This window comes from Lissotriton vulgaris, chromosome 3_1 (assembly GCF_964263255.1).
Source record: "Lissotriton vulgaris chromosome 3_1, aLisVul1.2, whole genome shotgun sequence".
Classification (NCBI taxonomy): Eukaryota; Metazoa; Chordata; class Amphibia; order Caudata; family Salamandridae; genus Lissotriton; species Lissotriton vulgaris.
Genome location: NC_141689.1, coordinates 645,107,728 through 645,125,114, shown reverse-complemented (window position 1 = coordinate 645,125,114; position 17,387 = coordinate 645,107,728). Strand labels below are relative to the sequence as shown.

General features: G+C 44.9%; 1 protein-coding gene across 1 annotated transcript in view; it reads right to left on the bottom strand.

Moving 5' to 3' along the window:
- Positions 1-17,387, bottom strand: part of LNPEP (leucyl and cystinyl aminopeptidase) — a 324,877-nt gene that overhangs the window by 36,835 nt on the left and 270,655 nt on the right. The window contains exon 15 of the mRNA XM_086960959.1: positions 11,150-11,311. Coding sequence (XP_086817085.1) covers positions 11,150-11,311 — 162 coding nt within the window. The remainder of the gene's footprint in view (positions 1-11,149; positions 11,312-17,387) is intronic.

Sequence of the window (17,387 nt, the reverse complement as noted above, 5' to 3'; positions counted from 1 at the left end):
TCCCATATTCCAAGCAATGCCGTGTGCAATGATCACATCATTACAACTGAGGCTTCTTTAAGAATTGCAACACATGCACCATTTGCATTAGCATCCTCACACTCACAGAACAAGAGCTCCAGACAGTTCTATGAAAAATGATGTGTAACATACCAAATACAATGTCTTGCTCAAGTAAGAACAGATGTTCTATGAAAACTTTAGAACTGGAGTTTGTTCGAGCAAAGATGTTGAATGGAATATCATGAAAATACCTCCAAATCAAAATGCCCAAAACAAAGTCAAACCCGGGACCAGCTCAAGGTCCTGACTCAGACCACAGTTCATAAAAGATATGAAGAGATTCCCAAGTAGCCCCCTGTAGATAACATCTTCAAATCATTATTGGCTACTCATCCACTTGTGGAGCAATAGAGCAGCCTCATAGCAAAGAACATCACAGACTGCCGCTACCTGAAGATGGTCGATTTTGTGAAAAGCCATCCTTTTGTAGCTCGGCAGATACGACATTACTTCCAAATCAATTAGGTAATTTCAATCTCAGACAAGAATCCTTGAGAGTGGGCGTTAACAAGCCTTTCTTCTGCCTTGGAAAAGGTACAGGATACAAAGGATGCTAGAAGCTAGATCAGCTGAATTATATAACTCCATGAAATATAAATGATGTCATATGACTCTTAAGGACTCTCTTTTTACATCAATATCAATACCCTTGTTATTATGCAGTTACACTTACAACTATTAGCGCCTGAGGTTCTCTCGATTTTGACCTGTTATTTTAAACTGTGCCGTAATATTCTATTGTAAAAGTATAAACGGTTCAATTCTACCTATTGTTCAATTTGTGTAATATGACTACTATAACTCAAAGAAAGAGGCAGCATGACACTAAAAGCGACCTCAAACATTATAAAAATGTGTAGATATGGCTCGCCCGCAACAACATCAGTTTAGCAAATCTGTGAGCTAAAATGATTACCTCTGAAAAGGACACCCAAAGTGTGTTCCTAATAAAACTTTGTATGATTCAAAAAGGTCATCAACAAAATAAAACTATCCCAACTAACACCAGATTGGTAGGTAGAAGTACACAACTAGAAGAAGGCTATTTACCATTGATTAAGGTGCATGCAGAAATGAACATCTTCGCTTTCTAGCTAATAATTCTGAACACAATTGCAGAATATTGTTATCTTCAGGTAGTTGCTCTTAAATAGATGTCTAAGTATTTTTTATAGAGAACAAACTTTGCAGCTGGAGCACCGAAAACTCAAAACTTAAAAATAATACAATCACCATTTTAACAAACCGAACACAGACGAAAGAGAAAACAGCCCAAAACACTTCGGCAATAATGGAAAAGTATACTGCGGTCCTAAAATACAAAAGTATCAAAAGCAATTTTGTAAACAAAAGTCTCTACTTCCCATCTGAAACACATAAATCAACGGCCAACCGCAGTGAAAAGTGTAAGGATCCAAAAAAACAAGCATTTGCAATGCAATCGGTCCCCCATTTGTGAGTTAGAGCTATTGGTGTTATAATGTTATTGTATTTTTATTTATGTTTATTGTTTGTAGTGGAGTAGATGTATGTTGTTTGCAGTAGAATTATGTGGTTTAATTTGGATTTGTAAGTTGTGAATTTGTGCGGTGTGGAATTGTGTGTGTGTAGTATATTTGTATATTTGAACTATGCAGAATGGTGAATAGATAAGGATGAGAGTTGTATAGAATAGATAGAAAGTAAGATTGAGAGGGATTGGTAGTTTGTGTATGAAGTGGGGAATGAACTCTAGATAGAGTAGTATAAATAATGTGTGAGAAAGAGTTTCAAGGGGTGAGAAGTTTATAGATGCAAAAAGAGGTTGTACTAACAAGCCTATTAACGATTCAGAAGCCAGCATTTACGAAGGGCAATAACACAAGCCAATGACAAGTATGGGCAGAGAGTCAGCCGGGCATCTATTCCATACTCCATTACAAGTCCCACAGAGCAGCATGCCTGCTGACTCGATACTCAACCTAAATATGAAGAGCCCGAATGGAACCCATCTCGGCACCTGCTTTTTAGACCTGCTGGTGCGCTGCACCGGCGGGACCCAGCCCACTTAAAGCCTTGCCTACCTACATCCTGTGATTGCCACTGTCACATGCCTGTTGACCTGCTCTGTTTATTGTCCTGTTTCCAGAATCGCCTCACTGCATAAATGGCCTGAATAAAGCCTCGTCCTGCAAAGCCCCTTTAACAATCTATTCATTATGTTTAGCGTTGGTTATACCTTACGCTTGTCTTACCTTTGTTTATGATAATGTTGGTGCGGACTTTAATAGTGTAAAAGGAAATGGAGACATTTATTAGGCCGCTATGTCTCTGTTTCATCAGTATTTGGCAGATCACAGTCACATCTATTTGCAGCCACTCACGTCGTTAGGATATGATTAAAATGTTAGGTGAGTTTTTGCCTAAGAGTTTCCAATTATTGGCGACCTTTTAATCTATTTATAATGTGCACTATAGAGGTCTGATTTCACAAGGACCACCCTTTTTGGTGGGTTACAGACACAGGGAGAGACTGCTATGAACTCGAGCCCCCTATGAGATGAAGCCTACTTATCTTCATAATAAAATTTATAGCAATCAGCCCAGGAAATCAATAAGTGGCAGACCTGTCAATTTCAACATCTGTTTAAAGCTCCGTCATTTTGCACAGGAAAAGGCACCAATGTCAGAATAGGTAAGGCAAATGATGTGAATTAACACAAATGTAAAGTAAAGAAAACAGATTTAAACAAAAAAATGACCGCAGACCAGCTAGTCGCACGGTTGATAACAAGTGCAGTTTGTCACCAGTCTCTTCTTAGAGAGGAGGGGCAGAGAGCTCCAGACAGACTCCTTAAGATCGCTCACCAAAGCTCTTGGAAGAAAGGGACCTCAAACACAGGAGGAGGATTTCGGAGGTGGGGAAGAGCAAGTGTCTAGACCCACAATATACCAACACCACACTACCCTCTTAGCCCAGCACCATGATGTACTAGTGTTCACAGTATCACAAGGTCCTGTGCACAAGTGCGTCGAGGTGAATCCCTTTGCACCAGGAGACTATGCACAGGCCCAGTGCCGCCCAGACAGTGGAATCACTATACACTGGTATCCCAGATGCCTACAAGACTCCCCTAGTGTCCTGCCTGCTGCAACTGATCTGTTCAGGATATTGCACCGTTACATCGCAACTTTTACAACTGACTTTTATTACAACGCAACTTTTACAACGCTGGATCCATTACATCGCATGCCTTTACAACGCATGACATTACATAGCAGATGCTATTACAACGCATGCCATTACAACGTAAGTATAGGTAAGTATATATATTTTTTTATTTTATTTAATATTATTTAATTAATTTAATTATTAATTATAAATAAATATATTTATTTATGTTTTTTATATTATAAATTAAATATATCAATTTAAGTAATTTTAAAAATAAGTATGAGTATAGGAGTATATGTTTTGGGGTACTGAGGTATATGTTTTGGGGTGTTGGTGTATTTTTAGGTTTCAGGGCTGGGTTTTGGGGCACAGGGGTATTTTTAGGTTTCAGGGCTGGGTTAGTGTTTTGGGGTAAAGGGGTATTGTTAGGTTTTAGGGCTGGGTTTGGGAAAAGGGGTACAGGGGTATTTTTAGGTTTTAGGGCTGGGTTTGGGAAAAGGGGTACAGGGGTATTTTTAGGTTTCAGGGCTGGGTTTGGGTTTTGGGGTACAGGGGTATTTTTAGGTTTTAGGGCTGGGTTTGGGTTTTGGGGTACAGGGGTATTTTTAGGTTTCAGGTTTGGGTTTTGGGGTACAGGGGTATTTTTAGGTTTCAGGGCTGGGTTTGGGTTTTGGGGTACAGGGGTATTTTTAGGTTTCAGGGCTGGGTTTGGGTTTTGGGGTATTTTTAGGTTTTAGGGCTGGGTTAGGGTTTTGGGGTACAGGGGTATTTTTATGTTTTAGGGCTGGGTTTGGGTTTGGGGGTACAGGGGTATTTTTAGGTTTTAGGGCTGGTTTTGGGTTTTGGGGTACAGGGGTATTTTTATGTTTTAGGGCTGGGTTTGGGTTTTGGGGTACAGGGGTATTTTTAGGGTTCAGTTTAAAAAACGACTTTAAATAAATTAAATAAATTAAATCAAATCAATTAAATTATATTATTTACAATTTATAAATTAATTAAATTACATTAATTAAATTAAATTAATTAAATTAATTACAATTTTAAAATTAATTAAATTAAATTAATTAAATTAAATTATATCAATTCCATTTTTTAATTAAATTAAATTAAATTAATTAAATTAATTTAAATTTATTTACAATTTTAAAATTAATTAAATTAATTAAATTAAATTAATTAAATTAAATTAATTAAAATTTTTAAATTAATTAAATTAAATAAATAGAATTAAATTTATTAAATTAAATAAATTACTATTTTAAAATTAATTACATTTATTAAATTAAATTAATTAAATTAAATTAATTACATTTAAAAAAAAAGATATACTTACCTATACTTACGTTGTAATGGCATGCGTTGTAATAGCATCTGCTATGTAATGACATGCGTTGTAAAGGCATGCATTGTAATGGATCCTGCGTTGTAAAAATTGCGATGTAACGGTCTGCGTTGTAAAATAACGCGTTGTAACGTCATACATCCCTGTTCAGAGGTCTGCGGTACCAACATACCAACCTCCAAAGAACAGCTGTGCCTGTTTCACATCCAACGGCATCATCTACTAAGCCACCTGGCACCCCAAGGTGCCTGCCAGACAGGACCAACGCCTCCCGTGGGCATGTAAAATGTGCATCAGAAGAGCGCAGCTGGAATCCCAGATGTGCAAGACCACCATGAACAGATGCCAAGCACTCGCCTCTTGTGCCCAGAGGGGCTGGAAATAAACCCCAGTCCACGTGCATCAGGTCACACCCCTTCTCCCCAACAGGAGGGGGCTTAACACCCTCCTCTTAGAACCACATCGTCGCTATGTAACTCCGAGGCTACCTGAGAGATGTTGGCGAGCTCTCTGCGCTCTTTATAGCGTTATCCCAACAAGTGACCGCTCTGAGCGCTCCATTAGTACTCACCAACCGCTCAGCATCCTGTAAATCTGTCTTCCCTCATCTCGTCTGTAACTACCTGCTTGGCACTCACCCAAAGCCCAGTGCAGTCACACCTGTGGACAGCTCTGCATCCGCTCACCCCCACGCCTCTTTGTTCTTGCACTCCTCTGTAACACCTCTCTCCTACACAGGACACTGCAGCTACACACACAATCACATGTAGAGAGGTCTATGGCTCCCTTGCCACGCTTAACACACGCATCCTTCCGTACGCCGATACATCACTCTTCTCTGTGCCTAAAAAAATCTTTCTGTGGGCGCCCTCTAAGATATGCTTAAAAATTCCTCCTTCACACACTCAAACACCACAGATCTATTATTTTACAGCCATAAGAATAAACTTTATTTTGTATCATTGCCTGCATCACTGTTTTCCATTATCAGGTTTATTGCCCCGATTTATGTTTTGGTATTTAAAGTTTTGCTCTCTCGCTTATGTTTTTGTTAGAATGTTGAAGCATATCCATATATTACTAGCTTGCTGTAAATATCTCGGCCTCATTACAAGGCCTCTGCTGCTCTAGCTGGGGTGTAGTCAGACAAAGAACCCTAAAGATTGCACTGCCAGGCTGGAGCAGTGATGTAAAAGACGACGCCGAGCTCTGGGTGTGCTAATGCTGCTGGATTTAAAGGGACAAACACACCTATGGGTTTGGTTTCTAGAGTGAGCACAGAGTGAACTTCTCTAAGGAACAAACGCTAGGAGGGCCTTGCTTGTGGAGTACCCTGGATCCTGGTCAGAGGAACGGGTCCTTCTTCAAAATAACAGCTCATCCGCCCACAATGAAGACACCAGACTGGTACATACATGGCTGGTGGGCGGAGGGGAACGAGAGCAGAGGGGGACCACTGCGATGAATTCACAAGCTCCTCTCAGGGCCATTTAGTAAATAAAAAAAACTGCTGGGCGAATTCATTTATTGAATTAGGTCTGTATAGCGTTTACACGACCTGTCCGGGCATCAGAGCGCTGTACAAGCAGCATAACAAGTTAAGCACAAAGGGAACTCTGTCTGCCTCGACAGCTGCCGGGAGGGAGGGGGAGAGGGGGCAGTGCTGATGTCCGCCTGAAGTAAGGGATTGGAATAAGGTCAAAGTTGAAACGAACGGTCAAGTATGACCGGTTTTAAAGTGTAGGCCAGATCGGACCACACCGGACTCCATCAACTCTTGCTACAGCAGAAATGAATTTAAAAAAAATGGGTATTTCGTACTTATCGTAGCATTGACACTGCGATATTATTTATGTACAGCTCACCCTGACAACGAAGGGCATTCTTAAACTTTCATTCAGGGTCTTCAGGGCGCTGGGGCCAGTATATGGGCCTACTTTGGGAAGGGGCGAGGTTTGGAGGTGGGGGCCGTGCGCCGCCTCATGCAGACTGTGTAGGTTCCTCTAGAGTGGCAGTGGCTGGATACCGGTTACTACAGACCCACTCCAGTGTCAGAGTCTGGGGCAGGTAGTGTTTGGGGTGGGGGGGGGGGGGAGGGGCAGTTAGGGTCCTGGGGGGCAGAGTTCCGTGCCCTGAAGACGCTCCGGCCGGCGGTGTTGGGGCCTCCGGCCATGCCTTACCCTGCCGTCCCCCCGAAGAGGAACTTGACGGCCTTGGGGGAGGTCCGAGGCGTCGCACTCTCCGCCTGGGAGCTCATCGTGACGCGAATACAAGCGGCATGGTGACCGTGGCGGGCCATGGAGAGGGCGGGTTCGGGCCCTCGCTTGGCCCGCCCCCTGCGCTTCCGGCACCATCATGGAATGGAGGCCTTATCGCAGCTCAAAGCTGGTACGCAATGGAAACAAGGAGTGCGCCCATTCTTTATCCAGTGCGAGGTTCACAGCCGCGCAGATTGGATAATATACTAAATGTCAGAAACTGTGTTTTCAATATTATTAGTTAAAATATAACCAATAATTATCTTAATTATAACCACGTTCTGTGTATACCAAAATACTTAATGTTACAGCTACTTTAGGTGTGCCTCTGCCAAAAAGTAAACAGTCTTCCAGTTCGTTTTTTACAATGAGACCAGACCCGTTCCAATATGGCCGACATCGCGGACAAGCTTCGGCGAGGATCCCTCAGCCGTGTCCTCCTCCTGAGGAAGGCAGATTAGCGAGCGTCCCGGAGGGCAAAGGGCTGTATGGAAAAGAAAATAAGGCACAAACATAAGTGGGAGGGGCGGGAGAGAAGGCTCAGAAAGCGGGAGGGGTGGCACAGGAAGAGTAGTGCTCAGGAAAACATGCAGTAAAGGGGCCAATAGCCGTGGAAGAAGACATGGCTGTCATAAGGCGGGACTAGCAGCCTCTAAACTAATCAGAAGGCAGCATTTAGAAAGGAAAAAGCCATAAGAACATGAAAAAGTGGGCGGGGGAGTGGGTGGGGCTTCCCTCACCTATAGCGTATAATGCATGGCTCGCAAAGCGAGCAGCGCATGCGCTGCACCGCTAGGCGAGACCTAATGATACCCACCATAGAAATAATCTACCAAAAGGCTGCAAACTTTCAAAGTAAGACAAGAACCTCCCAAAAACAATAATGTTGTTAAAGAGGCCAAAAGAATAAGGTGTTCACCGAATAGCTGAACAGTGCACTACTTCCAAAACTAAACCAACAAAATGCAAACTTCATTTGTGGCATTAAGCATTATAAATTCAAGAGTTTTGGCCGACAGCTTAACCAGATGACTCTTTGCCTCACTTTTTACTGTCTCTAAAGCAGAGTAGGAACCTTAATCTCAATGAAATGTGAGCTGTGGAAATTGGCCCAAAGCCTACTGCTTGTGTGGTCCTACTGTCTAGGAGGTCCCAGCTATATCATTTTGTTCAGTACTGAATACACAGGATGTCTGACCCACCACAGATGCACAAGAGCGGAAGGCTAAAACACAAAGTATGAGTCCGTGATGAGATGTACTTCTTGACGAGGTTTAGTTCACATATGGAGATAGAGATACTCTACAAATATCAGGGTGAAGTCACTGCTGTCATGGTGCCCATAGAGACACCAATCTTGGACTGTCACATCTTGGTTAAAGTGTTTCTATATGTGCAAATTTGGGTGACAAACTGCTTGTCCGAATTGGTGATTTTAAGGAGGCATATTCTCATAACATTGAACTAATGCAAATGCACATGAAATAATTGCATTATGATGAATGGAACTGCAATTAATTATGTCATATAGTTAGGCCACATTTTCGTCAATACTCCATTTTAATAGAATGGATGAAGTTTCTGATGTCATGCTCATCTTGCTCCTGCTCATTACCCGTCCCCCCTACCAATTGGAGTCCCTTTGAAAGGCTTCTCTCCTCACAGTTTCTACAGAGGATCTTGTGCTATGACAAAGTGTGATTATATTAGAAAGCATGTATTGAAATGAAACTTTCCATTGTGTACCTGATGTATAATTTTGAAGGATTTCCGCTGGAAGTTCCGATGCTGGTGTGGGTATAATTCTATGAGCTACTGTTTGAGAAATGTTTCCGGTTATTCTGTACATCTCAGGAGTGCAAATGCCTTCCAAGTAAAAACTGGTCCAGAATCACCAACGACCAGCTCACCTCCTCACTCAACAGCTCCACCACAACCAGCAAGAAAACGACGATCCCAAAACCGCAGCCCGAATCCTGCACAGATGGATCTCCGACAACACCAACACCATAGCTCCACTCAAGAACACCACCACCACCCACGCCAAGAAAGCCAGGTTGTTCACTACCTATCAATCAATCAATAAATCAGGTGTAGGTTAAGCACGACTACTCACCTGTAAGGGTCTTAAGGCGCTGGGGGGGGTCGCAGGTTCCAGCCCATCAAGGAGGGGGTCTGTCGAAGAGCCAGGTTTTGAGGTTTCTTGCGAAGATGGGGAGCAATGTTGTCTGTCTGAGGTGGAGCAGAAGGTCGTTCCAGGCTCTGGCTACGCAGAATGAACGGCCTCCCGATCTGGTCTTTCTGGTGCGGGGGACCACGGCGTAGGAGAGTTGGGCTGATCGTAGGGTCCTTTGGGGTGCGTGGAATTTGAGTCGGCTCTTCAGGTATGCTGGTCCGGTGTCTTGGAGGGCCTTTTGAACGTGGGTTAGCATTTTGAAGTTGGGTTGGGTTCATAAAATTTTTGGGGTTTTGCGCCCACATGTTTGCCTTCATTGCCAATGGAAGAGATCACCAGGTACCTGCTAGAGACACTAGGCAACCCTATTCCTATATTGCACTCTCTCTGTTCTTGTGGCACGATCTGTGCATTATATGAAGTTTCCCAACCGAATGTTGCTCTTCTGTGAGAGGCTTTCTGTTCCCATGTTCCTCGTACCCGTGTCAACCCATCCTCCTCATTTCCCTGTCTCACCAGAGTAGTCTCTGAAGTTCTCTTTTCCAAAGGCATCCCTATTCTCTGTGTCCTTTATATTTATATGGCATACTCTGTAACAGCAATGAGACTAAGGAATGGCAAAGGTTCTCCTCAAGGGGATTTTTCTGATTGAAAGGAAAAAGGAGCTTTGTGATTGTCTCAGATCATGTTATGATTTACCCACCCTTCAGCATAGTCTTCTGCATGCTTCTCAAAATGATTTCCCTGGTTAGAGAGGTACTTGTGCAAAATCTCAAATGACTAAGGTAAAATCTCTCAAAAAGGTTTTTCCCTCACGCTAAGCATTATCTATTTGCCAAGTAACTCCACTCTAAAGGCATTTACAGAATCACTGATAGACAAGTAAAGAAAACACATAAGGAATGAATGCGAGTCTTAATGTTGGAGGTATCACTGGTGAGGCCGATCATGCAAACGTAGGTCATTCCAAGACAAAACCTGTTCCATTCTTTTAGCTCAAATGGTCTCCCAGATGTGATGCATGTGTTGGGAAACATTTCCAATTCCAAATTCAGACACATAGCATACTCAAAACCTTTGTGAATTAGCGGCTTAGCTGCCTAGTCCTCAGCACCACAAAGCGCTCATGAGATGCCACTTTAGCTCTAATCAGTTTCGTAGCCAATCAATATAATAAATTCCTGGACTCAAACACCAAGGAAAGTTCTCTGTTTCAGAGTATGACAATAAGCAGTACTTGCACTTCTTATGCCCGTGAAGAACTGCTTTCTTTCAGCCACAAATCACACAGCAAGATTCTGAATTTCTGCAAAACAGTCACACAATTAACTTGAGCTGAAAATAAAATGTCGTAGATCATGGAACAAACGGAATCATAAAACTATCAAGAAATTCACAAAGCTATAAAAAACATCCCAAACAGCACAGCTAATATTTCAAAGCTAAAATTATTTAAAATGAAGGATGTGTATTTTATTCATCCAGCCAGGTTAGGAGCTCCTGTCGTGATGAAAAGGAAAATATCTAAATTAACCCCATAGGAAATTGTGAGAAGCCTCTATTATGAGTAGCACGGAAGGTTCTTGAAAGAGAAACGTTATAAAAATTGATGATTAAAGTGTCCCAGAAAAAAAATCGCGTCAGAAGAAAAGCCTGAAATCAGTCAGTTACCCAAGAAAGGGAACACCCCAAAACCGTTATTCCTCAGGTCTTGTGAAGTCAAAGAGAAATCATTCTCAAAGGAGAATATATCGCGAGTGATGTGTAGTGCCCGTGTAGGCACATGAGGTGTAACCCTGAGTGGTAGGTAGGTTTAGGCTCTCCGATATCCACAGGGATTTTAATACGGTAATCAGGCATCCAGAAACTCTCTTGTCTGATGTGTATGTCCTAGGGAGTTGTAGAGTACTAAAAACAAAATATGTATGACTTAAATAGCATGTCAAAAGTAGGCAGGAAGCATTCAAATAAATCCCAGCAGCTGCATTTGATTTCCCATGCAACGTTCTGTGTAATTTTTGATCAGTTTGATCTTACGGGAATTTAAGAATCATGCAGCAAATATGTAAAGACACTAGTTATGCAGATTTTACTGCAACAAGACTGGCCCTGATTAGCACTTACAAATGTAATTCTTAGTAAGTAGCTGTTCATACCATATCAGTTTCTTGGCATCTTCCGTGCTTGCTAGGGCTTCCAGTAGCTTGGTCTTCTCAGCTTCATACAATGAAGACCTATACTCATTGAGCAGTGTTGTCCAGCCTTCTTCGGTATTTGCCCCAGCTTTAAACACTATCTTCATAACATCTGTAGGTAGACTACACAATGGAAAAATAAAAATTAGAAAACCACAAAAGAAATTGATGGACAAACATCTGGCAAACAAACATCTATAAAGAGCATCATACAGAATTTCCAAGATACCAAGGCTCTGCAACGAGCTCATGACGAGCTCAGCTCGTCATGAGGTACACCTCTCGTACACTCATGACGAGCTGAGCTCGTCATGAACAATGGGATTTTAAAAAATTCAGCATTGACGATGAATTTCCTAAGCATTGATGTGGTTAACATATTCATCAACAGAGTTTACAACAACTGGATCCATGAAGTCTTTGCTAAAAACCAAACATGCGTATGAAAAATCTGCAAATTCCAAAGTAACTCAACAGTAAGCAAAAGCATTAGCGGATTAGGATACACATATAAGGTTACACTATTCAAGATATCTAGTTTCTACTTTAGGGATTGCTTTACCTCACGCACATTGGATTACATTTTTAGAAATTAGCAAGGATTATAGCATGTTCTTTGGACTTTTAAAGACATGGCTGATTTACAAGTTGCCTCTTGGGACTAAGAGCCGACTAATTTCTGCTACAGTTTCATGTTTATTCTGCAATTGCGTTATTTGTTGGTGTTTCCAACATCAGATCAGTCATCACCAGCGTTATGACCCCAAATAAAGCGTAGGTGATGAACAGGTAAAAAGTAATCCATTGGCTTTTGTGTGCCACACAGCTGGAAAATATTTTTAAACCAGTCCAAAGTCCTGTACACCATGAAAGTACTTATCATCTCAGCTTGAACCAGGATATAATGTTTCTTTGTGTTATCAGATGGATCACATTAGCAGTGCCCTTTACAACAACCGAGATGGGAATGCAAATGCTACTTACCAGTATGCATCTGTTCTTGGCATGTAGGGCTGCTGACATTCATATCTGTGCATAGATCGCCGCCTAGTGTTGGGTCCGGATGATTGCACATTGTTGTCCTGGAAGAGTCTTCGAAGTATCACGAGATAGGTGGCTCCTCCCCTGGACTACAGTGCGCATGGGCATCGACTCCATCCCCAGATTGTTTTTAGCCATTGTGGCCGAGATGGAGTGAACTATGTGAGTGATGACCATGCTATGAGCATATATATGAATACTGCAGCTGCTACAGGCGCCGGGGAGGAGGGCGGGCGATATGAATGTCAGCAGCCCTACATGCCAAGAACAGATGCATACTGGTAAGTAGCATTTGCAGTTCGAGGCATGTGGGCTGCTGAATTCATATCTGTGCATAGAATACATAGCAGTCCCTCCATTATTGGCGGCCGCCCGTGCCAGCTGCAGCAGTTTGGAAAAGTGTCCTGAGAACAGCCTGACCTACAGCTGCCTGCTGTTTAGAGTGCACGTCTACACAGTAATGTTTAGTAAATGTATGTGTGGTAGACCATGTGGCTGCTTTACATATATCCTCTAAGGGAATGTTTCCAAGGAAGGCCATAGAGGCCCCAACTTTCTGGTGGAGTGGGCTCTTGGTGGAATTGTAAGAGTGCGTTTCGCTTTTGCATAACAGATCTGAATACATTTCACGATCCACCTAGCAATACCGGCCTTGGAAATAGCGTTACCTTTGTGGTGTGATGCAAAGGCAACGAAAAGTTGCTTAGTCTTTCTAAAATCCTTGGTCCTGTCAATGTAATACATTAGGGCCCTTTTAACGTCAAGGGTGTGGAGCATCCGCTTCGCCAGCGACTCAGGATTTTGAAAAAACACCAGCAACTTGATTGTTTGGTTTATGTGGAACTGAGACACAACCTTGGGTAGAAATTTAGGGTTAGTGCGGAGCACTACCCTGTTAGCATGAACTTGGAAAAAAGGCTCTTGGATGGTGAGGGCCTGCAACTCACTAACCCTCCGTAGCAATGTAATTGCTACTAAGAAAGCCACTTTCCAAGTCAAGAACTGAAGCTCGCAAGAGTGTAGTGGCTCAAAAGGAGGACCCATCAGCCTTGTAAGAACCACATTGAGGTTCCATTCTGGAGCTGGTGGTGTCCGTGGTGGAATGACCCTTTTGAGTCCTTCCAGAAAAGCTTTGATAGCAGGCACTTTGAAAAGTGAAAGGTGTTGTCTATTCTGGAGGTATGCGGCCATCGCAGACAGGTGAATGCGGATGGAAGTATATGCCAAATTGCACTGGTACAGATGGAACAGGTAACAGATGATGTTCTGAATGGAAGCCTCTAGTGGGTTAATGTTGTGGTTTGCGCAATAAATGACAAACCTCTTCCATTTAGCCGCATAACATGCTCTAGTAGTGGGCTTTCTTGCCTCCCGAATGATGTCCATGCAATCTGGAGGAAGATTGAGGTAGCCAAATTCTAGGACCTCAGGAAACAGATCGCCAGGTTGAGCTGTTGCGGATCTGGGTGCTGAATGTCGCCATGGCTCTGCGTCAGAAGGCTGGGTGTGAGATGAAGCCTTTGATGCGGTACCACGGAAAGTTCCATGAACGTGGTGTACCATGGTTGGCGAGCCCACGTTGGAGCAACCAGGATGAGAGTCATCGAGTGCTGCCTGAGCTTGCGTGCCACCCGCGGTATCAGAGGTGCTGGGGGAAAAGCGTACGCAAATCTGCCTGACCAGTTCATCCATATCGCATTGCCCTGCGATTGCGGGTGTGGGAACCTGGCGGCGAAGCTTTGGCATTTTGCGTTCTCCCTTGTGGCGAACAGGTCTATCTCTGGATGACCCCACCTTTGGAAGTACGGTTGGAGTACTGATGGGTGTATCTCCCACTCGTGCATTTGGTGGCTGTGCCTGCTGAGCAGGTCCGCCATCTGATTGTCCTTGCCTGGGAGATGTTCTGCCATCAGGAAAATGTTCCTCTGAATGGCCCACTTCCACATGCTCTGAGCCAGATGAGACAGCTGCGGAGAGTGTGTGCCCCCCTGCTTCTGAATGTAGTACATGGCCGTCATGTTGTCCGTCCGGATCAACACGACCTTATTGCACAGATGTACTTTGAATGCCTTTAAGGCCATGAAGATTGCCATCAGTTCCAGTATATTGATGTGCATCTTCCTTTGCTGTAGTGTCCATAGTCCCTGCACTGTGTATTGGAGTACATGCGCTCCCCATCCCTGGAGAGAAGCGTCCGTGGTCAGGATAATCTGTGGCACAGGCTCCTGGAACGGTCGGCCCTTGCAAAGGTTTTGTGGATTCCACCAATGCAGAGAGTTGTATGCCCGGCCGCTCACCAACACTAGGTCTGTTAGTTGCCCGTGAGCCTGAGTCCACTGACGTGCCAAGCACTCCTGAAGCGGACGCATATGTAGTCTCGCGTGCGGGACAATGGAGATGCAGGAGGCCATCATGCCTATCAACTGCATGAACACCTTCGCTGGAAGCGAGTGTTGAGGTCTGAATCTTTGGATCAGCGACTGAATACTGGCGACTCTCACTGAATTTGGCTGCGCAGTGGCCGCCAGAGTGTTGATCGTCGCACCCAGATACTGCCGTATGTGGGCGGGCTGGAGATGGGATTTTGGGTAATTCAGTGAGAACCCCAGATCGTGCAGGAGGTGAACGGTGTGGGACACGTGGTCGGCGCACTGCTGTTCCGACTTTGCCTGAATGAGCCAGTCGTCCAGATAGGGGTAGACGTGGATGTTCTGACGTCTTAGATGCGCCGCCACCGTCGCCAGGCACTTCGTGAATACCCTGGGCGCTGTGGTGACCCCAAAAGGCAGAACCTTGAACTGGTAGTGCTGGTTTTGAATGGTGAACCTTAGATATTTCCTGTGGGAAGGATGCAGGGGAATGTGAAAGTATGCATCCTTGAGATCTAGAGTGGCCAGGAAGTCCCCTTGCCGAAGCAGTGGGAGAACCTGCTGCAACGTGAGCATATGGAAGTGTTCTGACAGAATGTACCAGTTGAGGGGTCCGAGGTCTAGGATGGGCCTGAGGGATCCGTCCTTTTTTGGAATTAGAAAGTACAGAGAGTAAACCCCTGTTCCCCTTTCCTGCAGTGGAACGAGCTCTATTGCCCCTTTTTGCAGCATGACTTGGACTTCTTGCTGCAACAAGTGCAAGTGCTCGCCGGACATAGGACGGTTTCTTGGAGGTATGTTTGGTGGAGTGGAAGTGAGTTCCAGACAATAACCGTATTGGATAAGAGATTTGACCCACCTGTCCGTGGTGATGGACTTCCACGCGGGCAGGAACTGCTGGAGTCTCCCCCCGACTGGTGTTGTGTGGTCGGGGGGCAGTGACAAGGCGTCACTGTTTGCTGGCGGTGGAGGACCTGGAGCTGTTATTTCCACGTCCTCTGCCTTTGACGTTGTTGCCCCGGTAACCACCTCTACCCTTGTTGGTATGTGAGGACTGGGTGTTACTTTTATAGAATTGCGTGGATTGTGACGCTTGACCCCTTGAGGTGCCTCTGTTATTGGAGCGGCGAAAGAAACCACCCCGAAACTGCTGGGACTGTAGGGCACCCATAGATTTAGCAGTGTCAGTGTCTTTTTTCATTTTTTCAAGGGTGGCATCCACTTCTGGCCCAAACAGGTGGTCTGGATTAACTGTTTGGTTTAGGATGGTAGTCTGAATGTCTGGTTTAAAGCCTGATATTCTAAGCCATGCATGTCTACGCAGTAGAACGCTAGTGTTTATTGCTCTCGAGGCGTTATCAGCCACGTCCAGAGCGCATTTAATTGAAGCATTGGTGATAAGCTTCCCCTCCTGAATCAACATTTCAGCTCCCTCCTTGTACTGATCAGGTAAGTGCTGTAGAAGGGTTTCTAGGGTGTCATAGTGTGCCCTATCGTAGCGTGCAAGTAGCGCCTGCGTGTTAGATATGCGCCACATATTAGCTGCCTGCGCAGCAATACGTTTCCCTGAAGCTTCAAAGACCTTTGATTCTTTGTCTGGGGGAGGAGCATCACCCGTGGTCTGTGAGTTGGCATGTATAAGTGCGTTTGAGACAACCAAAGAGTCCAGTGGCAACTGTCCCTTGATGTACGTTGGATCAGTGGGCGCTGCCTTGTATTTTTTGTCAATACGAGGATTGATGACTCTTGCCCGGGTGGGCTCCTTGAAAACCTCCGGCGCATGCTTTAGCACTCCCTTGAGCATTGGCAATGTTTTGACAGTCTTTTCTGCCACCGAGAAAGTGTCAAAGAGAAAATCGACATCCACTGGGTCAGCATGGAGGTCGACATCATGATTGGCTGCAGCTCTTTCAATTAGGGCGTTGAAGGCTGCAGAGTCCTCTGTTGGAGAAGTTTTTGCAGCAAAAAGCTGCGGCTCGTGTCCTGACTGAGGGTCCTCAGGGTCGCCCTCGGCAGACCATGGCTCATTGACATCCTCCGGGTCAGAGTATGCTGGATAATTATACTCATCCTCATCGTCTCCGTCACCCTCCCCAGTGTTAGAGTGAGTGGGTGAGAGCTCCAGACCTTGTGGAGATGCAGGCTCCATAGGGGCAGATGCACCCGCAGAGTCCAACTTCTTTTTAAGGGGGATGTGGAAATGCTCCAGCACAGGCTCCGGGGTGATCTTTCTTTTAAGGAGAGAGAGCTTGCCTGTGTTGGCGTCGATGATGACCTCTCGACGCTCCTCGTCCGCTAGTGGTCGGTGCCGTGGCTTTGGCACCATAAATGAAGCCTTCGGCGTAGAAACCAGCTTTAAGGGCACCCCGGCCCCATGTTTCGGAGCGAAAGCCTTCGGCGCCGTTTTTGGCGGCAGCGTGAAGTGAATCGGCGTCTGCGCCTTCGCCGGCTTCTGTGGAGGCTTGGTCGGCACAGTGTCCTTCGGCTCGAGCGCCGCGGCCTCCTCCTGAATACGCTGAAGGGACTCCGTAACCTTCTTGGTGAGTGAGGTGGAGGGCCGGACCGGCTCGAGCGAGTCCTCCGAGTCCGGATTCGGGTCGGCGACCAAGGCCGCAGTCTTCAGAGCCGACGCAGCACCTCCCTTTGCCTTGTCGACCGGGATAGGTGCAGCCAGAGACTTGGGGTCGTCCTGACGCTTCTTTGGGGCCTTCTTTTGGTCATCGACCTTCTTGGCATCGACGCGACTCTTCAGAGCGTCGACCAGCTTCGGCGCCGACGCCGCCACGTCA